The 17,662-nt window shown below is 31.8% G+C and overlaps 2 protein-coding genes across 4 annotated transcripts in view; one reads left to right on the forward strand and one right to left on the reverse strand.

Moving 5' to 3' along the window:
• LOC123708472 (glycerol-3-phosphate acyltransferase 1, mitochondrial) overlaps positions 1-14,474 on the reverse strand; it is a 35,944-nt gene extending 21,470 nt beyond the window's left edge. Inside the window, exons 1-2 of one of the 3 annotated variants that reach the window (XM_045659237.1) lie at positions 6,303-6,439; positions 814-968 (exon numbers count right to left, since the gene is read on the reverse strand). In XM_045659237.1, the coding sequence (XP_045515193.1) occupies positions 814-968 (155 nt within the window). In that variant the 5' untranslated portion in view covers positions 6,303-6,439. Of the gene's footprint in view, positions 1-813; positions 969-6,302; positions 6,440-14,341 lie in introns of those variants that run through there. The other 2 variants (XM_045659395.1, XM_045659315.1) reach the window with 2 other exon arrangements.
• A 152-nt stretch (positions 14,475-14,626) lies between these two features.
• LOC123714240 (charged multivesicular body protein 3) lies at positions 14,627-17,538 on the forward strand. Its single transcript, XM_045668441.1, has 7 exons — positions 14,627-14,804; positions 14,879-14,939; positions 15,204-15,383; positions 15,454-15,494; positions 15,852-16,025; positions 16,196-16,348; positions 16,885-17,538. Exons 1-6 carry the CDS (start codon positions 14,760-14,762, stop codon positions 16,346-16,348), a joined length of 654 nt encoding a protein of 217 aa, XP_045524397.1. The 5' UTR covers positions 14,627-14,759; the 3' UTR covers positions 16,885-17,538.
• Positions 17,539-17,662: the final 124 nt, after the last annotated feature.

Genomic DNA, 17,662 nt, shown 5'->3' on the forward strand with positions numbered 1-17,662 from the left:
CGAAAAAAAGTCCTTTAGGTAGGTTTGAGCCTACCTCAAGAATGAGTCTCACGCTAAACTAAACACTGCTCTGTATAAAATATAGTGTTTATTTACGTATATCGACACCAAACCAACCGATTGAATATTAAAAATGCCAAGAAAACTATTGCATAAAAATTCGATATTTTAAAATAGAAAAATTGCATATTTTTCTTAACTCAACGTTTGTCAGGTCTCGCATATAATGCAAGATGAGTACCATAATCTTGTTAAGTCTTTTATCACACTGTCAGGGGTGAAGCGGGATTCAATTATACATCAATTGGTTCCTTTGTTGTGTATCCGTTTAGTTTATCTCTGCGATATGTAAAAGCCCATATATATCTGACACTAGCGAATTATAGATATCCTAACATTGAGCAGGGCTTTATGAAAAGGCTCTCATGTTATAAGTTTTATTGTTCTAAATTGTCTTTTAGATTAAATCCTATAATTACACTTAGGATCTTTCAGGAATTTTGGATACTTAGGCGTAATTTGTTAATAATTTACGTATAATACCATATCTTATAAACCGTAATGTTCTAATGAAGTAATGTAGATAAGGTGACAAAAAAGCCAAAGTAAACAAGCCAGCAATTTATAGTCATTGTGTGAAAATTACTGTTTTTATTAATGTAACTTTAATGGCTACGAATTTCAATATCACCTTGGTTTGTGAAGAATAAATTTTATATAATTGTTTATTTATATTATTTTTATTTCCTAAAATGGCTTAAGTACAAAAGAAATTTAAAAAAAAATATTAAAATATATAAAGAAATAACGCACCTCGATGTAAAGAACCAATAAAGTATTGCCGTGAAAATAGCCAACTCCGCAGCACTGCTTGCAACCCGCACATTTTCCACCACAGTCCAGACATTGCTTATTGAATCCATTTCAACACTGGCATTAACATTCCCCGTCCAATTGAGAACACTCATCTACCACAACACTTCACTAAAATCGCTGCTAAAATTATCGATATCTCTAAAGTACTGAAATGGTCCTGATCAAAAATTTATATCGAAGTGACGACGTGTTGCGTCTTCCGCCGACGGCGCAAGACTGCGCATTGTCAAGTGTCAACAGAAGTAAGATTGATAACAAAGACTTGGACTTAGAATAACGTGATAACCGATGAATAGTTGAAAACAAAAACGACCTACATGAAGATAAAGTAATGAGCATTGTTCACGTGAATGTAGACTTTGTTCGAAGTGATGTAATGATAAATATTCAGAGCAACCGTATAGTATATTGTACGTGTGACAAAGTTCAAACACTATCGCTGGTTCAATGGAATCGGAAAGTCGACACAAAGGAGAATGAAAATATATAAAAGCTACATAGATAAGTATTGCAAAATAATCTATACATACTGTGGTCGTTCATTTTGACATGACATTCCAAAATACCGGACAGCTAAAAAGGTCGTCAACGTTCAACAATCATTATGCCGTTAGAATAAAAAGAAATAATATGAAATTAAAAACCTTGAAACGAAGACAAAACATATGCGGATAGATAAAAACGTAAATACAAAGAATAAATACGAAGACGATTTACAAAATTATAAATTCAATCCTAACGGAATTCTTCCGGTGCGTTTCCGCTTCAATAATTTTATGAAGTGTTCTATTCGTAATAATTTTTCTTGTATACATATTTTATGGTTTTAAAAATAACATTAGTATTTGGAAGTAAGAAAAACAAAGATTACCTTATATGTATCATACAACTAAATGAACCGGTAAAATTCGTTATACCAACATAAATTTCTGTAAAACGTGGTCAAACCTTAGTACAAATTTTTTATCTGCATTATGAAATCCAAAACTACAACACTCAATTTATAGCTTACCGACATACTATAGTTTTTTATGGAATTGTATTGGAAATTTATATACGTATATTATATATTGTACATGTTTCTTATAAGATATAATATTTCAAGATCAAAATAAGCCAAATCGGCCCAGTCATTATCGAGTTTAGCGAGCAGCAATATTTTTTATATATTTACATATAGATATGAAGCAATTCTTTATTATTATTCCTACGTTTACATTATTTACTGTGAGGAGAATATTATATAATGCGAAAATACCGCATGAATTTGGTGAAAACAGTATTATCAGTATTGTAATTAATTAGCAGAGTCAGTAGATACATAATAGCGTGATAGCTAATTATCACGTAATTATATAGACATATGTACATGATCAAGAGGTCGTAGGTTATAAGTTGGAAATTTTACAGTTAAATGCAGTTTTATTGATGACACCTCTATTTATAAGATAAGTGTTACAGAACATATGAAGTTCATACATTGTAGGATATAGAAGTAATATGACTTCATGACCTTCAGGTGAGATTAAATTTGCGTGTTTCATTTATTTATCGGATTATATAGAGATGGGGAGATACAAGGTCGGAAGGACGAAAGACGAAACATTTCGTCGTTGCTGTGGACCAAAACATTAAACATTTCCATATTCAAAGACAATGGCTTCCTAATGTTACATCACAATACTTTTGAAATAACGAAATTGAATAGGCCATGTCCTGCATCTGAAACTGCTTCTAGAACGCTTAGAATTCACTCTAAAGGGTTAAACGGCAACGACATCATAAAGTAAAATTGGTCTATCGCCTGCTTCGGCTGAAAGCCAGCAAATAACAGAAAGTGTAACAGACCTTGTTAGCTGTGTGATGAAAGTTTCTCGTTTCAGTTTCAGCCAAATTTTTGGCCGCAGAGGCAGCGGTATGAGTAAAGAAAGGGCTATTAAAAAGATTTATAACGAGTCACAGAATCGGAAAATCTCTAACAGTACTTATTAATTAGTCTTTATCAATTAACGTGTACTGTCGTGAGATATTCTAAAATACGTATTGTCCACAATACTAGTAAATCCAGTACAGATTTTACAGTGAAACCTAACACCACTTTCTCTTAACATATAAATCTGAAGTGATAATTAAATAAAGCAGTAAAACTAGTTCGTTTCTTAGTATATTGTGAGATACACTACATTCAGAGAGAGTTTCAGTTCATCAATATGTTTGTATATATTAAATAAATGAACTCGAAATAGCTCATCCATCTCATTGTAACCTGGCATTTGAAACTGAAAACTCTACACTAGGTGATCGGGACGTTTATTGAAAATCTAGGAATTTATATACGATTTTATTTTGAACGAATTACGAATTGTAATGATCTACCGTCTAATAATATTTATTTGAACATAAATGGGTATATCTAATTTAAATATATAATTTAATCCTATCTATTTTATTAGTATATTAGAAGAATACAATAACAGGGACAACTTAACACGAAAACGTGATATCACATTGGTGATAAATAAAAATACTGAGGCGACGAATGTGATTTCTCTATATACGAAACCAAGCGACAGACAAAAGGTAAATAAGTCGATGGGAATCTACAAGAACTATACAAATTCAGCTCTGATTTATTATCAAAATTTTAAAGAAAACCAGGAAAGCTCAAAGGTGACTGAGTCAACGCATTAGCAAATGACAAAGCAAAATTTTGTACTGTAAATGTAAGCCAGGTACAACAAACCATTGTTAAACAAAATTTTAATATATGTTATTTGTATGATGATTTTTTCTTATGCATAAATCAATGATAATACATAAGGTATTTGCACATAAAACACAATACATACCTACAAAATATTTTGTTTGAATAAAACGGTGTAAGCAACGCTTCTAAAAACCTGTAAATTACAAGTCTGGTATCAATTATTACTTTCTAGGCTTTTATTGATAAAGTATATACACACAAATTTACAATCAGTACCAACAACCAACATGTTATAGGTCTTTGGGCCAGCGTAACAACAATGCAGGTGTAAATTAAAATATATATATACTTTTATTTTCTTTGTTTAAAAACAACGAAACTGGAAAACAAAGTACGCCTGCGATTAACGAGTAGGTGAACGATTAATAAGTATTATATTAACGAAATAATATTTATACACGCATTTTAAGCTAAAATTTCATTCTGAATAGACCTAGTGCATTTAGCGTGCGACTCTCATGCCTGAAATCGTAGGTTCGAACCATAGGTGACACCATTGGACTTTCTGTCTCTATGCGCATACAACACTTGTAACAAACGAGTCGGCATGCCTTAGCCCCAATAAATCGACTGCGTGTATCAGGCACCGAAAAGTGTCTGAGGCCCAGACCCCAAAATTTTGTATCGTCAGTTTTTTTTAATTATAGAAGAAATTGCGTTCTAATGTTTAAGAAATTCTCAATTATAGAGACGAGAATTTAACCACACAAAAACAGGCAGTTTAACTTTCAGATTGAAGTAGATAATTTAAAATACGACTTAAAGTGAAGTGAATACTTCTAAGATTCAGAGTCGAGGCTCAACGCCTAGTATCAGGCGATTCCCGTATGCGAAAATCAATACGTTTTGACATATGGGAGTCGAAAGTTAGTGCTAACTTTCGACCTTTTTTTTGGTCTTACCTTAAATTCCTACTGAGATTTGATATTTACACTACGTAAATATGACTGAATAAAAAGTAACAAAATCATGTTTAATTCTCATATTTTAAGTTTTGTTAGTTTTCAACAAATTAAATCGAGACCATAGCATTACATTACAACTGCGCACGCGATCGTCTTTTGATCTACTTATCTTAAAATAGCATTGTCATTCTATTCCCTAGTATCCGCTTGCATTTTTGCGGTTGTTTCGTAACATTTGATATTTGATAGCGATCTTGTGTGACCCTAAAACAAATCTTTTTGTCTACAACTATATTTATATAGCCTTTTTTATGTCATTGCGGTGCTGCCCGTTTGCGACCGGCTCTTGTGCCTGGGTCGGAAATCGGATTCATTTATTTTGGACCGATGCTAAATTACTAAAGAAAAACGACCTTGACTTCCTTATACTTCCTGACTTCCGTAAAATCCTTTCATAGTTATACAACATAAAATTCATCAGTAGGCTGCGTCAAGAATCTGTCAACTAGGTTTATATACTAAAGAATAAACTAGCCGTATAGCAAAGACTAAATTGTATGTAAATACAATTACTATTGAATGTTTACTGGTATTATTCTTTAGAGATTTAACCTTCATTGTCAGAGGTCTCATCGGCACGCAATAAAATAAACAGTAATGATTATTGCTCGTCATGCGCTCAACACGTTTTTTTGATAATTAGTTTAATTTGTCGCCTCCGTCGCTCAGTGGCTAAGGAGTTGCTAGTTATTGTTTTGTTTTGTTAAGCAAACACCCACTTTAAAATCTCAATAAAACGAAGCATGAAATGTGAATGCCCAATCCAATGAGATATATTACACATTAATTTAATCTGCGTTATTCTGACGCAGGCTTTTCTTATAAGCGCCGCGATCATCCTTTTTTTACGTATACATAGTATAATAAATAATGCGCGTCGTGTTTTTATATTGAATCAATACAGTTTTTAAATTTAAATTTAAAAATCAATTTCTTAAGATTTGTTTCCCTTATATACAAGGGCCAGTGGATAGGTAGTCAAATCATTTTTGTTTCTTTATAAGAATATTAATTTTATTACATAATAAGTTTTTGTCGATTTTACTTTTACGGTTTGTGTAGTCTAAACATAAACATTTTTATTACATATTATCAGACAAGTTATCTAATAAACAAAAGTAACTAGTAAATTATAAATGTAGTAAGTGATTGAAGAAAACGATACAAACGTACAATAATCATAGATAAAAATCGTTTAACTAATGTTATACTTTACTAAACAGTACAATACAATAATATAAGTGCTATTGTGGTACAAACGTTCACACAATGCAAAAATGATATACATATATTAATAAATATTTTAATTCAAACTATTGATAGAGGTCTATAGAGCAAGAATGATTGTGAATTATGTAAAAATGCACCAATAGGAAAATTCAAACTGAAAACCAAGACACACTGTCGTCGTGTAAACAAAATTGGAAACTGAGTCATATCATACTCATGTTACTGGGTAAATAACCCAAAATAAATATAACGATTTACGACCTGTTCTGTCAGCCGCTACTGTCAGCGCAACGGACACTCTTACACCTACTGAATATAAACACGATTATCAAGACTTTTATTAATGCAAAGAATTGCATTGCTATCGCACGCGAAAAGAGAAATCGACATATTTTAGCAGCGATTTAACATTCACAATATTATGTGAGCAAATTAAAAATAATTTGAGACACACTTTTAATTACCTTATAATTAGACACAGACACACTATTTTAGAACAACATAAACTACGGCGGAACGGCCTAGAAATGCACGTTTTGTGAATTTTTCTCGAAAAATCAAGGGTCAAATTTTACATAATATTAGTTTTTGTTACGGCACGCGTGACGTGCTTTCCCGCTCACCGTTTACGTGGGACTGAATATAAATTAAGCGACACGCCATTGTTGCGGCTGACAATTTGCATTACCAAAATGATCGGCGCGTGCGCAAGGTGTACCTGTACCTGTCGCACTTGGCAGAAGTCAGAACCTAAATTTTGTGTTAATAAGTCTTGCTCTTACAAAGATAGCTGTCCTTACAGTGTGTTACAGAATAACGTGTTTATTGCGCATCAAAACCGCTCCAATATTTTTTTTTATGAGAACTAAAAAGAAGCTGCATATCGTCCATCCTGTAACTGCACGATACCACAGTACTTAAACTGTTTAGTACTAAAGCCATAATGTTGTGTTACTAGACGTAGTATTTATTAATTATTAATAATTTTATATTCATCCTCTACAGTTAACTTATTACAAAGCCGTCAAGATGGATTACATTTCTAATGTTTCTGCTAAGCCAGGAATCTAGTAACACTATTTGTTTTATAAACTGTATACAAAGGAATCATTAAATGCATCCGTTGCGAGACGCAAACAGGACGTTATTACTGTCTATATTCTTAAGGAACTTCACCGCAGTTTGCTTCATCAAATTGTAGATAAGCTAATAACAGATCAAGCCGGGAGATTTCTTTCAACAATATTAGATACAGTTATATTAATTTTATAAGGTTGGAAATACGACGTAATACTTACAGAACAGTTTGTAAATAGAGACGGAAAACGAAACCAAAAAACCTCTTTTACAAGCTCATTATATTCTTGCGGTATTTCTTATATCTTAAAAATAGTTATATAATGTTTTGTCGCGTTCATCTTTAACCACTTTATTAAAAACAAAATTTTCACTAATATTTCAAAACTCACATTACATATATTCACTAAAAATCTTAAGACCTTGTCAACCTGTCCTATGCTTATACACTAAACTTCTTGTTAAGGACAGTTAACATGTCTAAAGGAAGAGACTGGTTGCTGTCAACACAGGGAATCCTATAGTGTGGGGGCTAGTACACTTAATTTTATCTTAATATCTCGTTATATATATATATATATATATAAAAATGAATCCCTATTTCCCTTGGTCACGGCATCACGCGTGAACGGCTGGACCAATTTCGCTAATTCTTTTTTGGTTGTGTTTGTCAAAGAAAAAAATAAGAAAATGGCGCGGAAAATTAAAAAAAATATGATTACTTAACCACCATATTAAGTAATCCCGACTTTTGTTACGATATCAATTTTTTTCATTTTATTCAAACTTTTTTTGATATAACCTTATGGCGTTTGACATAACATTGACAGAATGCGTGCTGCAAATATCGTCAAAGAGGATGTAAGAAAACTGAATATCGCCCGTAAACAAATGCTTCGATCGGAGTTATTATATTTATAAAATAATTAATTTAAGATTTCTAACAAAAAATGAATTTGTTAGTGCCGTTAGTTCGGAGCTATCACGCCTAATATTAAAAGTTCAATTTAATATGGAGTTTTGGTAAGTTTGAAATATTGATTTAGTTAATTATAAAAATTCGAAATCAAGATTCATAGTTAAGACAGGAGAACATCTGTCGGGTCCGCTATTATCTAGATGACACTATTAGAATAGGACTAAAGTATTGAAACCAAGTCATCTGCTGGACTTTGAAAACCACAACCTCACGGCTCACCGACCTTGGAAAACTTACGACTACGGATTCGTCGCTTTTGCTCCTCACATCAGAAACTCGTATTCATATCTCGATGAATATCTGTGCATAGACAAAATTAAATTGGCATTTATTATTTCAAACTACGTAGTATTTAAATGTAAATAATTGGGCTTATTACTATTATCTTATGATTTATTATTGATTTAAATTCACTTGAGTACTTCATACGATGTCTCGTGAGCCAACCAATAAAATTAATATTTCTTATACAAAGAAAGACTAGCAGGTTCTAAATGGGGCATCCAGGTATAAACTAGAGCAGAAAACAAAAGTGGCTCCGACAAAGGCTTCATTGCCCCGGTTAATGTCACACCCCGAAAACAGTTTTTACCTGGAGAATCTTCGCGAACGGTTGGTTCAGCAACTTACTTAAGAAATAAAAATGAATCAGTTTTTTAGCGAGGGCTAAAAAACACCAGGTGGTTCAGCACCCCATGGAATATATGTATCTATAATAAAGCCTCTTCCATGTTAGGGAAGATAAGTAAATTGATTTAAAAAAAGGTCTTAATTAGGTTGGTTAAAAGAAACAATTGTTGTTTTTCATTATCACGTCAAAGGCAATAGGGAACACGCAAATGGTACTAATGCGCAAATCTAAATCGGCTTGGGTCACGAAACCAGTACGAAGGTGACATTAGATGGAATCCTTCCACGAGGAATGTGCGTCACTTAGATAAACTATTGAACCTGTTAAGTAGGGCTTGCAACGTAACTAGTCATCAAAACATATCGTAGTTACTAGATGAGATTTTTAATTTCGAGTTACATCGGTCTTAAAGTGCTCAATACACGTGGAATTGCATCTCATAGGTTGCGTCTGTCAGATGTTTTAAAGGCGAATATTTTCACATTAAATTACTTTCAAGAAAGGAACATTACCGAGCCCTCTGGCATTGCGATATCCATGGGCGGCGGTATCACTTAACATCAGGTGAGCCTCCTGCCCGTTTGCCCCCTATTTTATAAAAAAAAAAAAAAAAAAAAAACTTATCCAGGTGGGTTATGACTAGCTACGCCTCTGAAGAGAGCTTGCTTTGTCAGTGTACCTATTTAGGATACTTACGGGTCGGGTTTATAATCTGGATATAATGGAGAGACTTGGTCTACGGGTTCCAAGCCTGAGGCTTTATGGGGCTTTATGAGGCTTCCGACTTTACCTGAGGCGGAAATGTCAACATTCGGATGTACCGCGCGCGCACTCCAACATGGTTAGCAAAACGCCACTCACGCGAGCAATACATATCAATAAAATCAAAATATTTACTCCGGACTAACCATTAGATCAGGCCACGCGTGTGCCTGTCATGCGATACTATGACTGAAAACCGCAGAGTCCAGGTAAATGCTAAACAAAAACCTATACACGAGCTTACAGAGCTGACATGGTAGAAAGAAAGTTTTAAAAACACACAAAATATTGTCAATCAATATATATAAATGAATCCCTATTTCCCTTGGACACGACATCACGCGTGAACCGCTGGACCGATTTCGCTAATTATTTTTTTGTTGATTTTGTTATTGTCAGGAGAAGGTTATAAAAAAATTAAGAAAACAGCGCGGAAATTATAAGATTTAAGAATATTTAACTACCATATTAAGTATTCATTAAAAGTAATGCTTCCATCGGAGATATTATATTGATAACATACATATAAAAAAAATTACAGTCTTATTGTTTGTGGCATTAATCATGATATTCCATGTTTTTCACATGGCCAGTTATATGTCGCCCGTTCCCATGTCGGAATACCAACAAAATTATTTATATACGCGCCAGAAACACTAACAAATAATGTTTTATATCATAAAGCGTTTTTAGTTAATTATACCAATTCGAAATCAATATTCATAGTTAAGACAGGACAAAGTCTGTCGGGTCCGCTAGTGAAAAATAAAAAGATGTAGTGCCCTGTTATAATTTGGCTTCACTACGCTTGCTGTGCACACAAGGCTTCTGATCGCAGCACTGATGAAGGATACTTCATTACAAGAATATAATGTATACTTGAATAGTATTGGAAATGGAATTTAATTAAATTTTCCAGATGAGAACTAGAAAAGAAGATATTACAATGGAAATATTTGTATGCTGACTAACTTAAATCCTAATAGGAGGGATGTGAACTTACATAGGACCGAGTTTACGTACACGTTCAAGCCTCGACCCGCTCGTACAATAAACCAATGAAACAGATTATAAATTAGATATGATATATAATATGTTTAATCAAAACAAATGTACAAAAGATTGTCTGTAACATAACGAACGTAAAAAAACAATTAAAAGGACATCAATAAAAAGTGACATTTCGATAAATTATCAACCTGGGACATCTAGAGGTCGAATCACATCAATAGACAGAGTCACTAATCAAATAGGAAAGTTTTCACAACAATTTAATATTTTCCTACTTGCTATGCAAGAAAAGATTGTAAATCGATAAAACATAGGTACTTAATGATAAGAAATTACTTTTAAATTAACAGTTTTTGGCTATTTATGATGATTATACTATATAAATATATAACCACGTTTCATTAAGTCATTTGTCGCCTTTTATAATTTGATTAATAATTATATTTTTGTATTGTCAAGTATATGGAGCGTTCGAAACGGGAAAAAATCGCTGTCGTTGTCGAGAAAAGTAAGTCGAGTTTCACTGTTTTCAGACATTGGAACTCGAACCTATAGCTTATATTTTGAAATTAGTTTAACAGACATTAAAATCACGGAATACGGTCCTTTGTGGTTGCAAGCCCCGTAAAACGCGAGTTGCCGCCCAGCGCACTTGACAGCGAAAATCGTTTATGTATATAATCGTTTATATAGAAAATAATAAATTCATAAATATATTAATTGTCACCTCATCAGACCGCGCGATGGGCTTTTTGCTATATATATGGTTTAGGTAATAAGTTTCACTGTGGATTTTAAAATGTAATAATAAATCTACACTGCTTTTGCTAGATGTGCGCGATTATGTTTTTGTGGAAGTAGCTCAGTAGCTCAAATAGTCTCCAAAGAACTATAGTCCTACTTGGAGTATTCTTACGTAGGTATTATAAACAAAGTATTAATTATTAGATGTTATTGTAGATACACACATGTAATAAGCCTAATCAATCATAAAGATTACATATTATAATTCGAATAATTAGGTAACAAAGTCCAAAACTCATTGTTCAATTTATTTTTGAAAATACCATAAACATTCCGGATTCATTCATTTGTTTTAATTGCATCGGCAAAGAAAAAATATAATGTAGTTTTTATATTAATGGCCTGAAACACGTGCACAGAACACGTAAGCATTTTATTTTATTATATAATCAATGATTCAATAAAGCCACTAAATCAATGGAAAAACTGTGTGACGTAGACCAACTATTTCCTATAAATCCCAATCTGCGCTGACTTGTGGCAATTCGATTGTCAAAATTATGTTAATTATAAAACTAGATATAAAGCACTGGAATTCACTGTCGACGTAATTTTTTTTCAAATGAAGGAGTTTTCGTGTATAGTTTAAACTTGATTATATGATAAGCAGTAAAATGCGTTAAAAACGTCCTCGTGTAAATGGTTTTTAATCAAGAACTAGTGCACTAAAAATGTACTTACAATATACTTGACAAATATTATTATTTATTTGTTGGAAATCACAATTAAGTAATATATATACAACTGCATCTATTAAGGGTTAAAAGTCAAAACTCTGCGGAATTAAAGACCCCTATTTGTTTTCGGGTTAGGTTCATCGCTATGTAATTATATTAATAAATAAATCCTGTAATATACTGATAAATTAATTTTACAAGTCATTAGTAAATATCCTCATATTATTATTAACGTCGCAAAACAACGTAATATGCGAGCTTTATTTTAGCTCACCTTTAAGTTCTTAGCAGATAAAACGGCAATAATATGAAATTAATGTTGATTTTTCTATTGCCTTTAAACTTATGAACAATAGACTTTCTTTTATTTACGACAGTACCAGTACTACACATTTAATAAGACTTGTTAATGGTTATAAACGCGAATTTATTTACATAACTCGACGATCGAAGTTATGTATATGTCGCAGCCAACTAGCTTAATTAGCCGTTCAATTAACTACTGAACTGCTTGGGCCATTCGTACGATAGAGTCATTTGGCAGATATAAAAAAGATAAAACATATGACATAAAATATATTTCTTTTAAAATTAATCTGCTTAAGTCAAATTCACATTATTATTGTTCCTACACTCTTCCATTGTACTTGATGTTTTTGATGAAACTTTGGAAAACACCTTCAAAGTTGTGGTTTGCCGATGCCATGTGGATTGACAGTTTTAAGAGTTTCGTTTCGAGTTTGAGAGTAGCAGAAAGTGGAATTAAATTTAAATTTACAGTTAACAGGCTAGGCAAGTAATGAAACGTCATCGATCCAAGTCATTTGCCTAGCTGTTTCATCAACTGGCTGAACATCTTTCAGGCCGCTAGTTTAACGGCTAGGCTGTTAATTGAACGCCTGATTAAGCTAGTTAGCTGCGACATTTATTCTTTTGCTGACTACTATTGCTGAAAAACTATTGAAACGACGAGTAATCGCAAGAAACCGCGTAAATAATGTAATAAATCTGTTTAAAGTTTATAAAGTTTACTTTTGCCAATTTTCTGTTCCTACAACAAATACTAATAAACTAAAAAAAAATTGAATTGAATTAAACGTGATTTAGTGTAGCATAACATTTTATAAGTATGCATGCCATCGAGGCATTGTCTAATTTGGATACTATAATATATCTACTTTAATTGCTTCTACATAAATTTACAAAATACACGAATAGTATAATTACTGCTACAGGATTTAAATATAAAAGTACCGAGTTCCTAAAAAAAATGTAGGAATAAACAATGTTCATTATATAGTACAATACGAAGTATGTCGCTGCATCATCTGCAATCGGATGTACGTTATTAACGAATGTCGCAAAGCAACGCAAGCGCAATATGAATTGTGCAATTTAAATTATGCTTGTTAAGATATGAGTGACAATCTTGACTCAATTTTTTTTAGATGAATGATAAATGTAATAAATAGTTTTCAGCAGGCCAGTGTACAGCGTTTAGGAATGCCTACGGGAGATGTAATTTTAAGTTCATCGTAAGTACTGATAGAAACTTTGAGCTTAAAATTCTATTATGTATTTTAAGCATTGATTAGAGAGATTTGATTTAACAAACGCCTTTGTAGTGGTGATCGATAATCGCCAAACTCTCTCTGGTTTTTGACTAAATCAATTATTATACAATCAACTTTGCTTAGAAATATTTTAATGCCTATATTGTAACAAATATAAAGAATTAGTTCAATTTCACAAATCACTACATTATTTACTTTTTAAACTATCACAAATATCTACAAATTTACTTAAATACACAATAACTATAATTTTTTAAAAGTATCTTTTAAATCAAAAGAACTCTGACATAATTATGATAAAAACAAGATACATATACAAATCAAACAAACCCACAATACAATACAAAAAGGACTTCACACAAGAATTTGTTAAATTAATTCTAGAATAAATACAGATGCATAAATTTGTTTCTTAAATGTAAAAATATATAATAAAAAACTGAAAATAATAAAAGTATATTGTTGTTAAGGAACTAGGACTAAAGAAGTCTTTTTCATTTAATGCTAGTAAATATTATTAACATTAGTGAGTAGTGATTGTAGTCGGTGACTATGGAAATTCATAAGCCTTCCATTTACTTTTACCTAATTATTTATCAGTAATAGTTTTATAAATTAAATCTTTCGATATTATAAATATATAAAGTAGTAATTTGTTTAATCTGTTTAATAACACAGCATGTAAAGAAGACAATGTTTTTTTTTTATTAAAAATGCAATGGAATGCTAACTTGAACTGCAGACTAAAGCAAGATCTGATTGATCATTGATTGAAACTGAAACAGATCAACACGTATACACATCAACAAATAAAATAGCAACTTATTCAAATACTATATTAGCATAAGTAGCTATCAGGTGATCTTTGATCTGACTAACATCAGAATATGAACCTTTGTCTCGTTATATCATACTAAAAACTAAAGATACCACAATCAATCAGGTTTGCAAGATATTAAGTGTTGCTTCGAACGTGCAAAATTCTTACCTTTTTTTTTCAAAGTTTATTTCCTTTCGAGTAATCGTCGATACGGTGATTAAACTACAGTTTTTTTAGTTTCTACTGAACTTCTATATGCAAATTATAACCGGCACATCTTAAAGCACAAACCTAAACAAACAAATGTAACCGAAACAACGACAATGACAGAAGATAATGCAAGATGTCTTTTTATGATAAATGTCCTTTATCTGTGTCTAGAAATGTCTCTTTGCCTCTATGTCCCCAGTCTGCTTCTACCGATAATAGTCAATACTCAGTGTCACTGTGCTGACTGCCCACACCCTCCCGACGTCAGTTGTTGTTGATTTATTATTTGCCATTTGGTGTTACTTAAAAACAACAAATCCATTTTTGTTTACAGAGGATATTTTTGTCATAAAAATTTTAAGTATATAATTTAACAATGGGTCTATTCGGTAAATCACCAGAACGGAATCCAAAAGAAATGGTTTGCTTGGTTGTAATTGTCATACATAGTTATTTTATTGGTTGTATCGAAACTACATTGTAATTTTATTTAAGGTAAACGAGTGGTCTCATAAATTACGAAAAGAGGGATATAATTTAGACAGGCAAATACGAGGTAAAGACGACTTAGTTTCGGTATCTTTTTAAATACAATACCAAGTCAGGTGATGAGAACAATGACTCACCTTGTACAATACTTTAAATGCTTGAAAAACTTTCTCTGAAAAAACAACTAAATTCACAAGATCTACAAACAAAACTGCCTGTATAAAATATTTATGTGGGCTGGATTAATGTGCCTACAATTTTTTTAAACAAAATCTAAAAGACTTTCTTTATTGTCTCAATAATGTACTTATACAGTATATAAATTTTTTAGCAATTCAAAGGGAAGAAGAAAAAATTAAAAGATCTTTAAAAGAAGCAGCATCTAAAAGTGATAAACAAGTTTGCACTATACTGGCCAAAGAAATAATCAGGTCTAGAAAAGCAATAAGTAAAATATACACTAGTAAAGCACATTTAAATTCTGTGCAGATGCAAATGAAGAATCAACTTGGTAAGTACAGTCTATTTATTGATATAAAATTCTATATACTATTAATTATTATTATATTTTTTTATTACAGCAACATTACGGGTTGCTGGTTCTTTACAAAAATCAACTGAGGTATGTTGTTGTTTAGTGTTTTTGTATAAACATTATTAATTCATTGTATCTGCCGAGAATTTTATTATTAAGAAACAGCACTAAAGACATATTAAAGAAATATAAGATATAACTATAGGCAAGTCTTAAATTTTTTTTCATATAAAACATTGTACAAGATATTGGAAATATTCACAAAGCTACAATAAAGTCAGCTTATATTTTACATAGATATATGAATTTTACATTGTTACCATAGAAAGTTCCAAACAATCTCTTTAAAAGGCTATGGTCACAGTAAAATTTTGTTTGAAATTGTTGTTGATTGTCACAATAAACCTATGTCATGTATTTACTGAATTAAATTCTTCACATTAGGTAATGCAAGCTATGCAGGCACTGCTTAGGTTACCAGAGATTGCCCAAACAATGCAAGACTTAAGTAAAGAAATGATGAAAGCTGGTATTATTGAGGAAATGGTAGATGAAACTATGTCTAGCATGGAAGATGAAGAAGAAATGGAGGAAGCAGCACAGAGTGAAGTTGACAAGGTAGGTCTTACTAAAGTTTATAATTTCATGTATAGCTCTAAATTTAGGAATTGGCAATGTTTCAACACCCCATGCAAGGTGGAAGCTGTAATTTTAAAGATGATAAAGAAAAAATAACATTAGTTAATATTCTGAAGTCTAGTACAATAAGAGAAATTAAAATGTTATAGGTGTTATGGGAACTGACTCAAGGCAAGCTGGGAGAAGCGCCGGCGCCGCCCACAGCTGTCGGAGCTCCTTCAACAAGTCAAGAAGTCACTGAGGAACCCGATGAAAGTGAACTAGATGAGATGCAATCTAGATTACAGGCTTTACGTTCATAGGTAATAAAAATATTCGCTAAGGGATACATTGATGGATTGATTGAACATATGCATCAAATTAAATTAGAATTTTGCCTTGATTAAAGGATACTTATAAGTTTTAGCCATTCAGCCTGACTTATGTCATACAAAGTAACAGTGTTTAATGTAATTTTAATCAATTTCAAACATTAGATATATTATAGATAAGACTGCACAGGAAATGTTTCATGAATTAACGTTCGCGCAGCTATTTTTAACAGTATAAAAAAAACCAGTGGCCCTTTTGCTTTTTGGGTTTAAGGCAAGCCAGTTTCCACACAATGTTTTCCTTCATCATTGGTACATAGACAGAATATCCATTACAGGTTCACAGCCGATCGAACCTAAGACTTTGGGTATGAATGTAGCATGTTGAAGCCAACACTGCTGCTTTTAAGATCCTTTATGAGTATAAACCTGTAATAATTTCTGTTCACCTTAAGACTCTGGCTTTAATATATCTTATAATAACCTTTAAGCTTAACACATAGCATTCAATTATTTTATTGTTTTAGATACGAAGAATACATTGGAAGAAAAAATGCCTTAATAGATATTACGTTTGTATGCATTATATTGGAAAGATTTTGAGCACTATTTTAAGTTGTATGAAGGGGGGCTAGCAACGATATTTTATTATGTCATTTATAACGTAGATAATTTATCTCTTCCCAATCCTATATAATACCTAGTTTCAGCCCCGTTTTATGACACAAAATGTATTAAAGATATGTTGTGCATTATTTATTTTGAACTTTATAAATGTTATAAAACTACTAAGATCTTTAATTAACGGAAATATTAACAGAAATCAAATGTTAAAGATTTTCCATTTTTTGCTATTTGTTTTGAATTCAAAAATGTATGGTATGAAAGCCATCTGGAGAAATATTACTCCACATTGTCAATGGTTGACACAGTGATACTTGCCATGGCGTTTATGGCATGCGTTTGGCTGCTATAATATAATTTGTATTCTTCATACAAACTTTACGATATATTGGACATATTATTCGCAAAGACAATTACTTTGTCCAACTTGCTATAAAGCCCATATTTTTGAATCCACCATAAATACTTTAAGCAGATGCAATGTAATATTAACAGCTTATTAAAAAACTGCTTATTTTTAACTTATATCACAAATAATTGGATTTTGTGAATTATTTTAAGTAATATTTCTAATTGTGATATTGTTTACAATAAATTTTTGAATTAAATATTTGTTTTCGTCTGAAAAGTCCATGCGTTCTAATCACAGCTGTGTTGTAAGAACCAATTAGATTTACTTTC

The sequence above is a fragment of the Pieris brassicae genome, chromosome 1 (assembly GCF_905147105.1).
Source record: "Pieris brassicae chromosome 1, ilPieBrab1.1, whole genome shotgun sequence".
NCBI lineage: Eukaryota > Metazoa > Arthropoda > Insecta > Lepidoptera > Pieridae > Pieris > Pieris brassicae.

What these genes read in the sequence shown, in the direction of transcription:
- LOC123714240 (XM_045668441.1), top strand. Translation starts at nt 14,760, where the DNA reads ATGGGTCTATTCGGTAAATCACCAGAACGGAATCCAAAAGAAATG. An exon ending in TTTAGACAGGCAAATACGAG is followed by an intron (nt 14,940 to 15,203) that starts GTAAAGACGACT and finishes TAAATTTTTTAG; the next exon opens with CAATTCAAAGGGAAGAAGAA. An exon ending in GCAAATGAAGAATCAACTTG is followed by an intron (nt 15,384 to 15,453) that starts GTAAGTACAGTC and finishes TTTTTATTACAG; the next exon opens with CAACATTACGGGTTGCTGGT.